At 39.2% G+C, this 15340-nt stretch overlaps 1 protein-coding gene across 1 annotated transcript; it reads right to left on the reverse strand.

Annotated features, from left to right (window-relative positions):
• Positions 1-9387: 9387 nt before the first annotated feature.
• On the reverse strand, positions 9388-12786 carry LOC147860140 (adagio protein 1-like). The gene is made up of 3 exons (XM_087324643.1): positions 12671-12786; positions 12201-12630; positions 9388-11279 (listed from the first exon to the last, which is right to left on the reverse strand). The coding sequence occupies exons 2-3, from the start codon at positions 12575-12577 to the stop codon at positions 9677-9679; spliced, it is 1980 nt and encodes a 659-aa protein (XP_087180769.1). The 5' UTR covers positions 12578-12630; positions 12671-12786; the 3' UTR covers positions 9388-9676.
• Between the last annotated feature and the right edge of the window lie 2554 nt (positions 12787-15340).

Consider the following 15340-nt stretch of genomic DNA (forward strand, 5'->3'; position numbering starts at 1 on the left):
CTTGTCAAGGCCATTGAGAGGATCATGAAAAGAGAGACTTGGACTGTTTGGAGGGAAGCAATGCACCCTGCTCCCGAGAGAAGAATATACAAGGGACTAGTACATAAATGAGACGAATCTTGACGGGTGGTCAATTCGATCATGAAAAGCCATATCGGAAAACTTCAAGCAGCTAGTAAGTTGAGAAACTTTGAAGTGTCATTGCTTTAACGATATGGTCTCGACAACTCCATACGGATGACAGGGTGCTCATGATTTAGGTAGAGTCCTCAAGGAAAGGGGGATGTGTGTGAAAACCACCCTTCAAGAGTTCGAAAGAAGGTTTTGATGGTTCTCAAGCTAATAAAGGTCCTTCTCTTTCCCCAATAAGGTGGATATTCAGGATATACATAACTTGGGGACCCCATTGAAAGGCAAAGAAGACCTAGTATTGAATTGGGCTACCACAAAAAAGGCATGGAGTCACTTCGTAAGTGGGATCAATGGGATGACGAGTCCCTTTCGCTATTATGACTCCAATTGAAAAAAGAGTGCAACCAACTAAACGTCGACTCTAATAGCAAGAAGATGTTAGTCGGTCATGGGCAGGTTCATGCAAGAATGGAGATTTTGGAAGGGTTGGTTGAAGGGAGGATCGTTGTTGCAATATGGTATTTGCAAAGGGTGAAATACATGCAAAAGGCAAGTTTTATGATGACTTGAAACTCTGGCCAAAGTGACAATCGAAGAAAAAGAAAATTAGGAAGATACAAATGATTTGCCACTAATTGAAAAAGGGATCAAGGGTTCAAAGCCTAATAAAGGATGATCTAAAGGAAAAGGTGGAGCTTATTATAAGTGTTTTATAAGGGGATATACGATCAAAGGAAATGTTCAATAGACATTTTGCCAAACTTGGTGTCTATCCAATGACAAGAGGCAATGCATACTAAGAAGAAAAAGTAGTTCAAGCTATAAAAAAAGAGGATTACGTTTTAATTCGGCAAAAAATCTCTTGAGAATTATGAAACAAGAGCTCATTATTTCATTCACAATATTTGGTACATGAATGCCTATGCTTAGGAAGCAAAGCAACAACATATGATAGAGAATCGTGAGTGTGTGTCAAAGGCTTACAAGGACCAAGGTATCGTTGTTGATTACAAACTCACCACACCAAATCGACGGCCTCCTTTTGAATCTTTCTTTTTTTCCCTATGGGTAGGAGTATAAACATTGTGTACTTTCTCATTCACAACTAACTCCCATTGTCCTACTTATGGACATACTTATAAACCTTGCCTAATATATTGTACTCTTTAATTCTCAACTTGTTTAAAGTTCAAGGGTGAATGCACGACTAAAAACGCATAAATGATATTCTCTGTCACATAGGAAAATTATGTGCGGTATGATGAACGAAGCAACTAGGGATGGACAAAATTTTGTCCTTGTGGAAGAACAAAATTCAAGGTTGGTATATACAACCATTTTGAGAAAAAGTGGAGTCAAAAACCAAATATTGGATGTAGCTAATTATGGGTGACTTAACTTGACCTTTTGCTAGCTAACTATGTCCCCTTGTTCAATGTTCGTGGAGATGAAGGCAACCCATCACGTTTTACCCCAAGCAACAGGTGCATCATGGACTGTTTTTGTGTCTTCAACTGCAACAGTTGAAGAAGATCTTGACGTACAAAACATTTGCCAAATAGCAACACCTAGTGGACATCCATGTGATGGTGAACAACTTCAGTATATGCAAAACCAAATGCAAACATGGAGTTTTTAGACTACCAGCTAGGGTGGACAACTAGGGTATGTTGAGTATGATTACCACCAAGATATGTATTCTCTTGGACCGCAGGAATTTGTTTATATGTTGAGTATGGGTGTTGTTGGCAAAGGTTGAGAGTGTTGTCATGGATTATAATTAGCCTTATCTTGCCAAATGCCATCGTTTATATTTGGTCCTTTTTTATGATAGATACTTGTGGAGTGGAAACTATTATGTACAATTTGTAGATTGCCTTTGGCATTGTTAATTTTAATACCAAATGGAGCATATTTTTTATGGAAAAAAAACTATGTCCCCTTGTTATTAACGTTAGGTGCTTCTAGGCTTCCAAGTGCCAACTCCAAGTCTTTTGGCCTTCTTTCGAGTTTTCTTATATGCGGCTCATCTCATTCTCCCACGACATTGCTACCCATGACATTGATCGTCTCTTTGATGGGCATCACTAGCTTTTGTCCATACATGAGCTTGGCTGGCATGAACCCTGTCACCAAATTGTGGGTGGTTATTTCAACCCACAAGCCATAAGTCAATAACTAAGCATGTCTCCGACTCTTCCTTCGCAGGCTTTGGCAAGAGCCTTAACTATGGGCTCGTGCCCACACTCTAATTTCGAGTTGCCCTTTGGGTTATATGCAATCGTGAGGGAGATCTTCACACCTAGTTGTTCAAAGAGCTCCGTGGCATCATTAGCATTCCACTCCCTCTTTTTAGGAAGTACTTGTATGCTTTCTTGTGGATTCGTTACGCTTCCTCCTCATCCACGAAGTGTCTGCCGTAATTGAACTCAAGAACCTACTAGCCATTCCCCTTAATACTCTCTTTCATTGAAAGTGTTGAGCACTTACACACCTCATTCTTCTGTGGATGCTTGGTGGGTCTTAAAGAATTGAGAGTGACATCTTCATCTTCTGACACTATGTTGCATTCATCATGTTGAGATATCAAGCTCAACTAAGTTTAGTCATTTAGTCAACCATGTAACTTAGTAGTTACCTAAATAGAATCTAGTTATAGTGTTAACCATAAAGTCTTAAATAGGATTTTATACTTGTACCTAAGCATGGATACATTCTAGATCCTCCACTACCAAGTTCATTTAATATAGGACTTACATCCTTATACCTATATTCTCCTCACACATGTGCACCCTTGCACGTGAGATCTATATATACCTCATTGTGGGTATTTTTGTAATTTGATGCATATTAATATAGAGAAAGGTTATCTAGCTACACTCTTGTTAATCATCCCCCACTTGTCTTATTGTTCATAAGTATAACTTCCTCTCTCTCTTTCTCTCACATGCATATCACTTAACCTTCCACTACTTAATCAGATATGTGATTATCTACTCACATAACTAGTTACTAATTAACCCTTAGTTAATTAACTAATTATTAACACATCTTCATACATTTCCTTTGAGAGCATGTCTGCCATGACATTGTTCTTTCCCGATATGTGGCTAACTTCTAGATTCATTGATTTTATGTATGTAATCCACATTAGCATATCTAAGTCCTTGTATCACCAATAGTTCCGCGATTGTATGGTCTACACACTTTATCTCGTTCAAAGAGAAGGCGAAAGCTCTATCGTGGCTTTCGAGCATCCTTCTAAACCTTCACTCCTCTTCGAACAATAGGAGGACACCCACACTGATCCGGAGTTTCCCTCTCGTTTTGTTAGTGAATTGATGTCCTATGCATCGTGGGTCTCTTAAGCAAGGATCATTTGTTACTCCCTTTATCTGTGGCCAATTGTCATATGGCAAGGAAGCAACCACGGGCTTCGCCTTCTTATCCACGGTCTTGTACTTCATGTGTGTTTGTCGCTCTCATAGATGGATCCATTGTCAAGAATCTTCATCTCCATGCGAGTTGTCGTGATGTATGATTCGCCCAAGATGACCGGGTGAGAGGATGTCTCTTGAACAAAGAAGTGTTGGTCAATTTCCAAGACTCCTATTGTCACCGTACATTCGGGCAAGCCCTGTGTAGCTCTTTGATTGCCCAGGACGTCGTTCTAATCTTCCCACCATGCTTTGTGTTGATTGGCCTCTTCCCTTTCTTGTAGAAGTCCATGGATATTAGATTGATTTTGGATCCATGGTAAATCAATGCCACCACTGGCTCTTTAACATCCCCTATTGGCACCAAGGTTTCCGTTGTTGCCCTTTCCCAATGTGGCCTCATGTAGTGACTATCCACAAAGTCTTTTTCAGCCTCAAATCCATTTGTTGCCACCACATTTATGTTCATGGGCCTTGCCCTTTCTACTTCCATTGAGTGCCTCTTACTCTTCATTAGGTCAATGATGACTTTATGGAATTCTTTCTTGGTTATACCAAGGATCTTGTGGAGAATGAACTCTATGCTACTATCGAGGATCCTTTCCTCCATTATCTGCCGCAAGTTCGTCATTTGCTAGATCCCTGAGCAAAGCTTGAAGGTCGGGGGGGTTGACCTTCTCTTTACCTTTCTCATTTCGTGCTAGTGCCGAGATTGGCTCCTCCCTTCTTCTACACCTCAAGTTTCGTATCTCTTGGAGGGTTTGACTCCATTGTCGTTCACTGGTCTTGTTTCTTCAACTAGAACTTTGTAGTTATGAAAGGTGTCTTCCATCAAGCATGTCTTCTCTTCTATCGGGTCCTTCCATTCGGTTGCTTCTTGAACCTGTTTCTTAGCTTGGTCAATTTCCTTTTGGAGCTTTCCTTTCAAGAGGCTTCCAAGGATGGATGGACAAAAGTAAAAATCGTTTCTTCTTTGCAACTCGCTCCTTTCCCTAACTCAACTACACTATATGCCTTCCTTGTGGATTGATGTGCACAAGTGACCACCATGAGGTCTCTAATTGGTGAGGATCTTTTTAGAAGAAAGCTTGCTAACTCGAATGTTGCAAAAAATGGCTCTCCCTTTTCGTTTTCATCCCATACCTCATTTGTATATCTTGTGTACTATAGATCACCTTTCCCCCCGTTGTTAATCTTCACAAGATTCTACACCTCATCATTCAAACAATTAGCTCTTGTAACTTGAGTTACCTTCATTTTTTAGTTTAATCTTTATCTCATCTTGACTCCTTTCGGTTATTTCATCAATTGGAACTTTAATTTATTATAAAAATTGACTTCTAGATTTTTTCTCCCTTCTCACATGCCACATCACAACAACGCGTACCTACAAGTGCACTCGCACAAAAAAGAAGAAGGAGAGCTCCACAATAAATATCATTTCTTGCAACCTTTCCTCAACAATGTCATTGTCAAAGCCATCTTCCTTTGTTTAGGTCCCTAGTGGTCCCCTTCTACTTTCACAAATACTTGCAAATTTGCATGACAATGTCATAAAATTGCACTATGAGTTCATGTGGGTATCCTAAGATTTTTTATTGCAACTTATTTAGTGTTACAAAGTGGCCAAACCAAATAGGTCAAACAAACTCACTCCTTGTGCTTTTGTAATGAGCCTTTGGACTCAGCTTCACTTCGACATTAGCATATATTGTTAGTTTTCTAGATGTTGATTAGAAATGATGCAATGTGCTTATCTACATCTTGCAAATTGTAGAACTCCATGTAAGGGAATGCCATGTCATCATCAAGGGTTTATCTATAGGGTAAGGTTAGTAGTGGTGGTGTTATGTCATGGACAATGTGTGATGCTTCCATTGACTATCTAACGACTCCGATAGTAGTTATTTCTAGCAAACAACAACAAACTAAACCTCAAAAACCATGGCTTAACTATTTAAATGGTTCGGTTTAGTTTAGATTTCAAAATTTGCATATGGTTTGATTTGCTCTTGCTTTAGTTTGGTTCAATTTGAGCCTTTATTGGATTAATGGTTTGCAATTTGAACGACTTGAAAATGCTGCTTAAACGGCTTAATGATTTAGGGAGCATTTTTGAAATATTTATTTAAATATGATTTCACTTTATAAACTTAAGAGCTATAGCCTATGAGCATAATAAGCTCTAACATTGGAGATCCAATATTTTCTTCTTTACTCGGTTCATAAGTAGAAGAGTTATGGTTGGAAAACTCTTTATTAAAGAATTGTGCAAAAGTTACAAAACTTTAGTTTGCACTGAATCGCAAATTGAATCGTGAAATTGCAACCCAATGTCTTAACACTTTGTAAATTTCTCGGACCATTTGGTTTGAGCTTATAAGTTCATCAAATAATTTGGTTCAAATAATTTCAATACAAACCGTTTTAGCTTAAGCAATTTCGTGCTTTGGTTTAAGTTTCAAAACTTTTAAATGGGTTGGTTTAAAACTATTGGAGTTTGAGACTCCCAAACCAACCATTGCCTAGTGTTAGTTATTTCCTTATTGTTAGTATTGTCCGGCATGGAATGTTTTAAGATCCTCATTGTACAAGCTCGCTTCTTTCACAACATAGGGTAGTTCTTTCACACTGTGGTCACTTAACACCACCTCTTGCAATGCATCCTTTGAAACCTCTCTTGCAATGAGGAGATGTTAGACTATGTACAAAGGCTATATATACATGAAGGTGTGGCTCCTATGGTTGAGAAAATTGAAATATCATGCACTACATGTATCGATATTGATGATGTCAATAAGGGAATAAAGAAGATGGTGAGTGGGAAAGCAGCAGATGCAACGTACGTCTCAAGTGAGCTTTTAAAATGGATAATGCCACATACTTGTCGTTGGTTAATGACAATTATAGAGCAAGCTATAGAACAAGGATTTCCAAATGATTGGCTTATGAATTGGATTAAACCAAATATTTAAAGCCGGAGATAAGAATCAAGTATCAAATTATCGTACAATAATGGTGAGCTCAACTAGTGCTAAATTATATGGCATTATTATGGAGCTAAGCACATGGGCTGAAAGTATAAGCAAAAGAGCACTTGGGTAAACAAGATTTAGACCAAAACACTCCACTATGGATCATTTGGTCACATCAAGAGTAATCATGGAAGAGAGTCGACTACAAGGAAAAACACTTTATTCTTGTTTTGTTGATGTTAAGAAAGCTTTTGATACCGCACCACGAAGTGAGCTTTGGAATAGAATGGTAGAGATTGACATGCTATTAGAGTACCGAGTTATTGGTGCACGCTTATATGAACAAGTTAAATGCCAACTAAAAATGGATAGTGGATTCTCAAAGCACTTTTTAAGTAACATGGGGGTCAAGCAAGGATGTCCACTATCACCCACACTCTTTGGCTTATGTATTGATAAATTAGAAGAAGTGGTGAATAAGGTTGCAAGAGAAGAAGGATTGAATGCCCCCAAATTGATGCACCATGTTATCTTATTGCTTCTATATGCAAATGATGTGGTACTCTTCTCAAGTGATATTGATAGTATGCAAAATTTACTTGGGGTATTAGAAGAATTTTGCCATAGTAGTGGATTAGCAATGAATGTGGAAAACAAAAATGATGGTAGTGCAAACCATCCAACCTCATCATTACCCTATGCTCACATATAGAGGTCAATATATACAATTTGATCGAAGCTTTACATATCTTGGTATTGATGTACCCGCCACAAATAAATGGAGTGCATGCTTTGATTCTAGGCTCCAAGCCGGTTGGAAATCGTATTACATTTTGGAGAACCAATGCAACCAAAGTGATACTTGTGGATGGGAAGTAAAACGAATGTTATTCAATGCCATGGTAACTCAAGTATTGCTTTATGGAGTAGAAGTATGGGGTGGCACCATCTCTCTTATTGCATGGAATGAGATTGAGGAAATTCAAAAGATGTTTTTAAGGAGGCAATTAGGAGTTAAATGCACCACCTCTTACCAGGTTATGCTCTTGGAAACAGGTGTTCGACCCATAGAACTATTGGGACTCCAAAGAGTATATAAATACATTACAAAAGGCAAGAATATGCTGAATCATCGATTACCACATCTTGCTTGGAATGTTGGAAGTAAGCTACAAAAGAATCATAAAACTAAGATTCTCTCATCCGGTTGGGTTGTTGACATAAGGAAATGGTTTAGAAGATGGGGTGTGGATGATCTTTTAGAGCTTTCAGGCAATGCTATGCAGTATGTAATGATTGAGGAAAGGTTGGTGGAATCATTAAGGATGAAGGGGGAAGATGCTAAGAGGAGAAAGCTAGAATACTACATTGCAAATGTCAACCCTGAATGTTGGTCTCAATATAAAGCAAGAATGCCTATTGATCGTATCCAACCTTATCTCATTACCAATATGAGTAGTAATGCTCATAGAAACCTTACACTACTTCACACTCGATCTCACAAGTTGGGTATTGAAGTTGCATCATGGTATCAAAATGTAACAAATTTGAAGGCATGCAAAGTATGCAATGAAGGCATGGAAGAGGATGAATGTCACTTGCTCTTCACATGCTCGGCATATTGTGCAATTCGTTCAAGATATGCTAACATACTAAGAGGGAGTGATAACTTAAGTGCTATACTTAAGACACCACCGAGAAGGCTGAGCTCATATGTGTATGCTTTATTCACACATAAAGACTTTGTGCTTCAATGTATGAATACCCCTTCTTAGGAAGGAGACACATATCAAGAACACATGTATACTCTGGTCCCATAGGTCAAAATTGGCCTCTTTATGGACGATAAAAATTCTAATTTCCCACACAATTGTCAATTTCATCATTGAATTCATATAGTTTGTTAAACTATTGGATCGCGGGGTTGAAATACTATCAATATGTAGATGACTTGTGAGATTCATGACCTCTTCTCAAGAATTGATTGCTTTTGGGAAGTCAAGTTCCTTCTTGTTGACTCTATACATTTTAGGCATAAATTCACTCTAACAAAATATGATAAGTTCATTTACACCCTGTTTTGGAGTTCACCATGGTCACCAAAAGTGTTATTGTATGCCATCATGTGTAAGTATTAAACCTGGATGATGGCATACTTCTTATAAACATGATGACACTTGTTATTGTGATACTTCCGATGCCTTGTCGGATTCTTATACTTCTGATATTTACAGTATTGGTACACCTTGGAAGACAGAATAACAAGTGCAATCCGAAAATAGCAATGCAAAAGAAGGCATAAGAGTTCAAAATGCAGTTACAAAAATAAGAAGAGCTTCCAAGCATACAAACACATTTGCTTTGTCTACAAGAAGGCTTTCGACTTTGCATACATTCATGCATCGATCTCTTCTTACAAGCATCAAAGTTATGTTTGCTCTTGCTCACTCTCGCACTTAATCTGGAGTTCTTAATTGATTAGCAAGATTGTAATTTTAAATTTTTTGTCAAAGACTCATGTATCATGTGGTATTCATTGTTTGATCACCAATCATGTATCAATTTTTATTTGAAATTGCAAATGTATGCCAAATTTTAAATAGAATTCTAGTTTGGAATTGCAAATAGTGTATTTTTCTCATGCATATGTTTTACTTATCAATCCATTGTATTTGATAAGTTCTTTCGCTGATTGAATTCTTTCCATCTCTTTAAATTAGTTCAAATTTACTGCGCTTGCTTAAATCCAGAAAAATGCTTGCTAGGTAATACTCAACCGTTTTGAAATATGTATTTTCCTCTACGAAATTGTGAAGAAGACAAAGAAATGCATGTATAAAACAGACTTGAATACAAGCACTCTTCTCAAGCAAACGTTCTATACATTCTTAACTGCTACACATCTCAACGTATGAACAAGGTAATTCCAAATGTTTTTGTTTTCAGAAGGTAGGATTTACAATATACCTAAAAAATCTGAGGGTGAACAGTTACAATCTTATCTAGGATCTAGATAAGAGGCATTTCAAAAAGAGAGAAAAGAAAAGGATGGTACATACCCAAAGCCACTTGAAATACCAACTTGCGTTGTTGTAGTAGTATATGGAAAGACGAGACATCATGGAACTCGATTCAGTATCGACCTATGCCTGGCTTTGTCGCTAAGGAGAACTCATGAAGCTCATTAAGTATCCACTCTTCACCAGTCTCACCCCCAAGCACAACGGCTCGGGTCCCTCCGACAACACACGTGCTATGGCCCCATGCAAACTTCGGCTTTTGCCCGGGCACATCAAGTTGCCTCCATGTTGGCTTCTCCTCTGTAGCATCTAAAAGATAGAGTTGCGAAGCGGAATGCAACCCGGCCACGGAGCCACCAAAAATGAGTATGCGCCCTCCTGGAAGACTAATAGCCACATGGTCAAGCCTCGGAGGCGGCACTGAACCCCCTGGATTTATACTCAAGTATTTCCACTTTGGCTCCTCTTCACTAAGATCGATCGTATATGCATCGCTCGACCTCAGCCTCAACGAACCACTTTTCGCGAAACCACCAAACATGAGGATTTTGCATCCTTCGTATACAGACAAAGAATGTCCGAGACGAGAGGGTGGAGCCCAAGAGACTGGTATTTCCTTCCAGATAGGATTCTCCATTGTGAGGTCGAGAAGGAAAGTATCACTCAAAAGCACGCCAGAATCGGCACATCCTCCAGATACTACCAATGTTGTACCATCTAGGGTGCATGAGCTATGCCAAGACCTAGGCAAGGGAGGAGTCCCACCCATAACTTGTCTCCAAACGGGTTGTTGGGCATCCAAATCCACGACGAAAACATCATTGAGAAGACCTTCTCGGCCACAACCCCCGAAAACAACCAGTAAGGATCCATTAAGGCAGCTCAATGTATGGCCCCATCTTCCGGGAGGGGGTGAGTTCACATGCACATGTCTCCACTCTGGTGATGTCACCCCTAAGTCGAGAACAAAAGTGTCATTCATCGGCTGCATGTTGATCCCTTCTCCGCCGAAGAGAACCAATCGATTCCCAACTGCGCATGCACTAAAATTGCATCGAGAAGGCTCTACAGCCCCTCCTACAATAATCTTCCTCCAGCTCGCTCCTTCTAGAGATGTTAATTCTCTCGCTAGCCTTCCCCACCCAACCCTCTTGCTTCCCGGAACCACTTCCAATATAGCTGTTGTTTCCACACCCCATGCATTCTGGCAAACCGTCTTCCACAAGTCTTCATTCTTTGTAAGATTAAAGAGCCTTGTACAAGCGGAACCAAGCGATGCAACATCTCTCGGTGATAGAAGAGCCAATATCTTTTGACCTAAAACTTCATCACTTAAGTCTAAGAGGCCGCAAGAATGCCGAAAAGGCTGCTCAGATGTGGGCGTTTTACCTTTGTAAAGGGCTGTTGAATCCTCAGTAGACCATTCAGTTGGATGCAAGGTCTCCTTCCATGAAGAGCATGCTAAAGGCCCTAGATCTATGTTTGTTTCACAGAAGACTTGTATGCCGATTATATGAGAAATTGTTCCATCATCACTGTGGATAGGAGTTAAGCAAAGCCTATTCATCATGGGTGTTCCATCTTTCCTGAAGTTAAGAAGCTCTCCTCGGAATTCTAGCCCATAATCCAAACACCGACACAGCTCGCTCACCACTGCTGTATCCACCAATGGATGCCTTCTCTTTGCAAAAGGTCCTCGGTATTGGAGGAATCGGCTAGACATTTGAAAAGAACAAGACAAGATGTTAGCAAGAATGCACGCTAAGGATTTAAGAGAATTCAAAACCCCAAAGACATTCGGTAAACCATTTATTTATTTTTCTTCATACAAAAAATACTGATGTATAGGTATAGATGGCCTTCATTAGTAAGTATGAGACAAGTTAGAGGAGAATGCATATATACAAAAGCAAGAAAGAATGATAGATACTCAGGTGCATATATACACACATTCTCCAACACAGGGGAATCTCGTTTTCGCATGTTTGTATGGGCCTTGACCCCCGTCAAGACACCAAACACACACATTACTATGTTGTTCCCACTTATCCAGCCAACTTGTTAGCAGTTTCCTTCACCCTTGTCGTACTACAATGAATAAACATTTATATTTCTAAAACATGATTCCTAAATTCCACTTATTCAGACATAACTAAAATAGAATATCTAGGGTCTGCAATGTAAAACATTACCCCACATACATATGCTAGATTACGAGCCCAAATAAAATCCAATTAACTAGAAATCACCTTTAATTAAGCCCTAATCAAGGAATTTAGCAATAATCACCTCAAATTAAGTGCCAGGAGCACCAGTTTAAGGACCAATAGTATTTATTATTTACCCTAATAGGGTTTGGTCACTTATTCAGACATAACTAAAATAGAAGATCTAGGGTCTGCAATGTAAAACATTACCCCACATACATATGCTAGACTACAAGCCCAAATAAAATCCAATTAACTAGAAATCACCTTTAATTAAGCCCTAATCAAGGAATTTAGCAATAATCACCTCAAATTAAGTGCCAGGAGCACCAATTTAAGGACCAATACTATTTATTATTTAGTCCAATAAGGGTTTGGTCACTTAATATTGAAGAAAGAATTGATTTATATATAGAGAAGAGGGCATACCAGTTTCTGCCGAGGACCTCCTCTGCCTTGTATCCTGTAACAAACTCAAATGAAGCATTGACATAGATGATGGGTTGCTGAGGATCTAGGGCATCCACAACAACTAAGCTACAGGGAGTAGATCGATGCATCATCTCACTTTGCAAAGTGTGCGACAGCATACCATCACCATTGCCATCATCAATGTCACCATCATCATCATCATCATCATCATCATCACCATCATATGAAAACATGCCCCTTACACTACGGTCATGATGCTGATGGTATGTATCTCCATCATCATGATTACCATTATCTATGTAAGCCATGTAGGCATCATCATCATCATCATTATCCGCTGATGATTCCCCATCTCCATGGCTGCTCCTTCTCATCGTAAACCAAATCTGGGTGAAAGAAAGGAGTGCTCTGTTCTGCTGGGCTCTGGGTCTGCAAATATCGTGTGTGTGTGTGTGTGTGTGAGGGAGAGAGAGAGAGAGAGAGAGAGAATCTAATGAATCGATTGGATGCTCCTCATTGGCTACCCTCCAAAAAGTCTCACAAAAACAAAGAGCAAAAGAAATATCTAATCTCTTTGTAAAATATCTTCTCCTCTTGCCCTCTTACATCCATCTCTTTCCGAGTATCTATCTCCACTTGATTCTCTCTCTCTCTCTCTCTCTCTCTCTCTCTCTCTCTCTCTCTCGTAAATAATGGCTTTCATTACGAAAGAAAAAACACCACCATGCCTAAGTTACAACAAAGTATAGAACCCCTTGTATCTATCTATCTACGGATCGAAAGCCTACTACGACCCCAAACTCAATGCCACCCTACACACCAATTCAAATGGCGAAAGAATATGATCCTATGTGACCTTGTAGAGTTCTCTCCCTTCATGCTTGAGATTTCGTGACTTCTCTAGCACTGTCAATCACCACAAAAGAAGTCCTTTTAGCTTTAGAGCATATTTTCTCACCCCAACTTGCGGATCAAAAGTGAAGGCATTCCGCGTATTCCAATTGAACCATAGCCCCCCAATACCCCAAGAACTCAAAAAAAATTTGGACATGAGGCATCGGTTCCTTGTTCTCCATATGTGCAAAAACCCAACTGAAGGAAGATATGCTTACTCCAATTAGAGACATCCACATTGAATTGATACACCTCCAAACCATCATTGCCATCGGGAATGAAAGAAATCGTTGGCTACTATGTTCCAATTCCACCAAACAAAAGAAACACGACCCTTTAGTAATGTTTCCTTTTTCTAATGCGTCCCCCAATGGTAAAGCTCCAACCATAACTCTCCAAATAAATACCTTAACTTGTAGCATCAATCGAGAACACCAACCTGCCTTGATCACATGAAACCACCAAGTAATGGGCTTATGAAAACCCCATATCTTTACAACTCTTTCTTCCAACCACTTATGTTTGTCAATTAACTTTTGATAACCAACACTTGTTGAAATCATAGTCAATCTCTTATTTCCAACAAACCTCCAATCAAGCTCTTGAGATCCCCCATCTAAATCAGGATTTGGCTCATAAGAAGACAATATTTCTTGCAACTTATCCCAAATAAAAGTATAACCTTTTGGAATACAAAATGTTGATCTTGTTGTTCGAAAGGCCATTGATCTTCTTTGTGACACCAACATAGCATAACCCAATCTAGCCATCCGATTCAATTGAAGGTTAAGAATTTGTTTACCTTCCCACCTCAACAACCTTCATGTCACCAAAACCTCCATTTGTAATGAATTGGCACATTCCCTTTCTTGTGGAGGATGCCATTCCACAAAATCCAACATACTTTGCCAAGATGTCAACAAATGATTAACTATTAGAGACCTTGCACATTTGACATCCCTTTCAAAATTAATGACATTCCACCAATGAGCTTCAACCTTCATGTTTCCAAGCTTAATTCCGTTCTGAACTCTGTAAAGTATGCCACCATTTCTATCAAAGGTTGTACACCTTCAAACATAAATCGAATGAAAGTAAATCGGCGAGCCACCACATGCTGATATAGATTCAATATTGATGCCCCACCAAGATGCGTCGGAGTACAAACATGATCCCATGCCAACCACGCCAATGTCCTTTTCCCTTTTCTTTTCCCTAACAACGCTCGCGTTGAGTGTGACACCATTCTAAGAGCTTTCTTCAACCATGGTAGCAAAAAAAGATAATAAGACACCATAGAGACCATAATTGATTGAACCACCTTAAGTCGTACCATAGTTCTAGCCATACGTCCCATTCGTGTCATACTCAAACGCCAATATTCGTATCATACTCATACGTGAAAAGGCTCCAAGTATGATTGAAATCCATACGCGGTACATAGATATATTATATATACATATGGTGTATATGGTGTACATAGTGTGTGTGTGTGTGAGGGGGAGAGAGAGAGAGAGAGAGAGAGAGAGAGAGAGAGCATGTGTGGTCTAGAGAGAGAAGCCCTGTTTTGCATGTGTGAGGAGACAGTGATTGAGTGTATATCTAGACTCTAGAGAGAGAGAGAGAGAGGAGCTATGGGTTTTGTCTGTGTGAGGGAGTATGTAATATGTATATTAGATATCTAGATTTTGTAGAGAGAGAAAATTTGTCAGTTCTCGTGTGAGAGAGAGAGAGAGAGAGTGTGTGTGTATGTGTGTCAGATGTCACTTCTATTCACAAAATATTATGAATATCAAAAATTAAAAAAACCCAAAAAAAGTCAAAAAAAAAAAGCCAAACGAATATCGCGTATCATACGCGTACGTTTGCAAACGTTTGCGTACGTCCAGTAAATTGGACGTACGCGAATATTAGGAACTATGAGTCGTACATGAAAAGGCCAGAATTGAGACCTCCAATACATAAACTTATCCTCCAACCTTTTGGATACCCACTGTATTAGTTTCACATGAGAAACTTCCACCCCAATTGGATATCCAAGGTGACGACAAATCATACCATGATGTACTATCCTTCTTGACCACCCCAACCCTAACACATCTTGTTCTGTACATGAAATGATAACAGATTATACATATTAATTCTCAACCCGCATGCATTTGAAAACAATTCCCACACATCTCTTGTCTTACTAATATTTTCCTGATTAGGTGCCAAAAACATAATATGGTCATCTGCAAGAG

The sequence above is a fragment of the Azolla caroliniana genome, unplaced genomic scaffold (assembly GCF_043228905.1).
Source record: "Azolla caroliniana isolate FFs.n. ecotype wild unplaced genomic scaffold, voAzoCaro1.0.p SCAF_9, whole genome shotgun sequence".
Classification (NCBI taxonomy): Eukaryota; Viridiplantae; Streptophyta; class Polypodiopsida; order Salviniales; family Salviniaceae; genus Azolla; species Azolla caroliniana.

Bases quoted from the DNA above. Each gene is read 5' to 3' on its own strand.
- LOC147860140 (XM_087324643.1), bottom strand. From the start codon at position 12,577: ATGAGAAGGAGCAGCCATGGAGATGGGGAATCATCAGCGGATAATGAT. The intron at 11,280-12,200 runs GTATGCCCTCTT...TCAAATGTCTAG, and splicing joins GAGGTCCTCGGCAGAAACTG to CCGATTCCTCCAATACCGAG.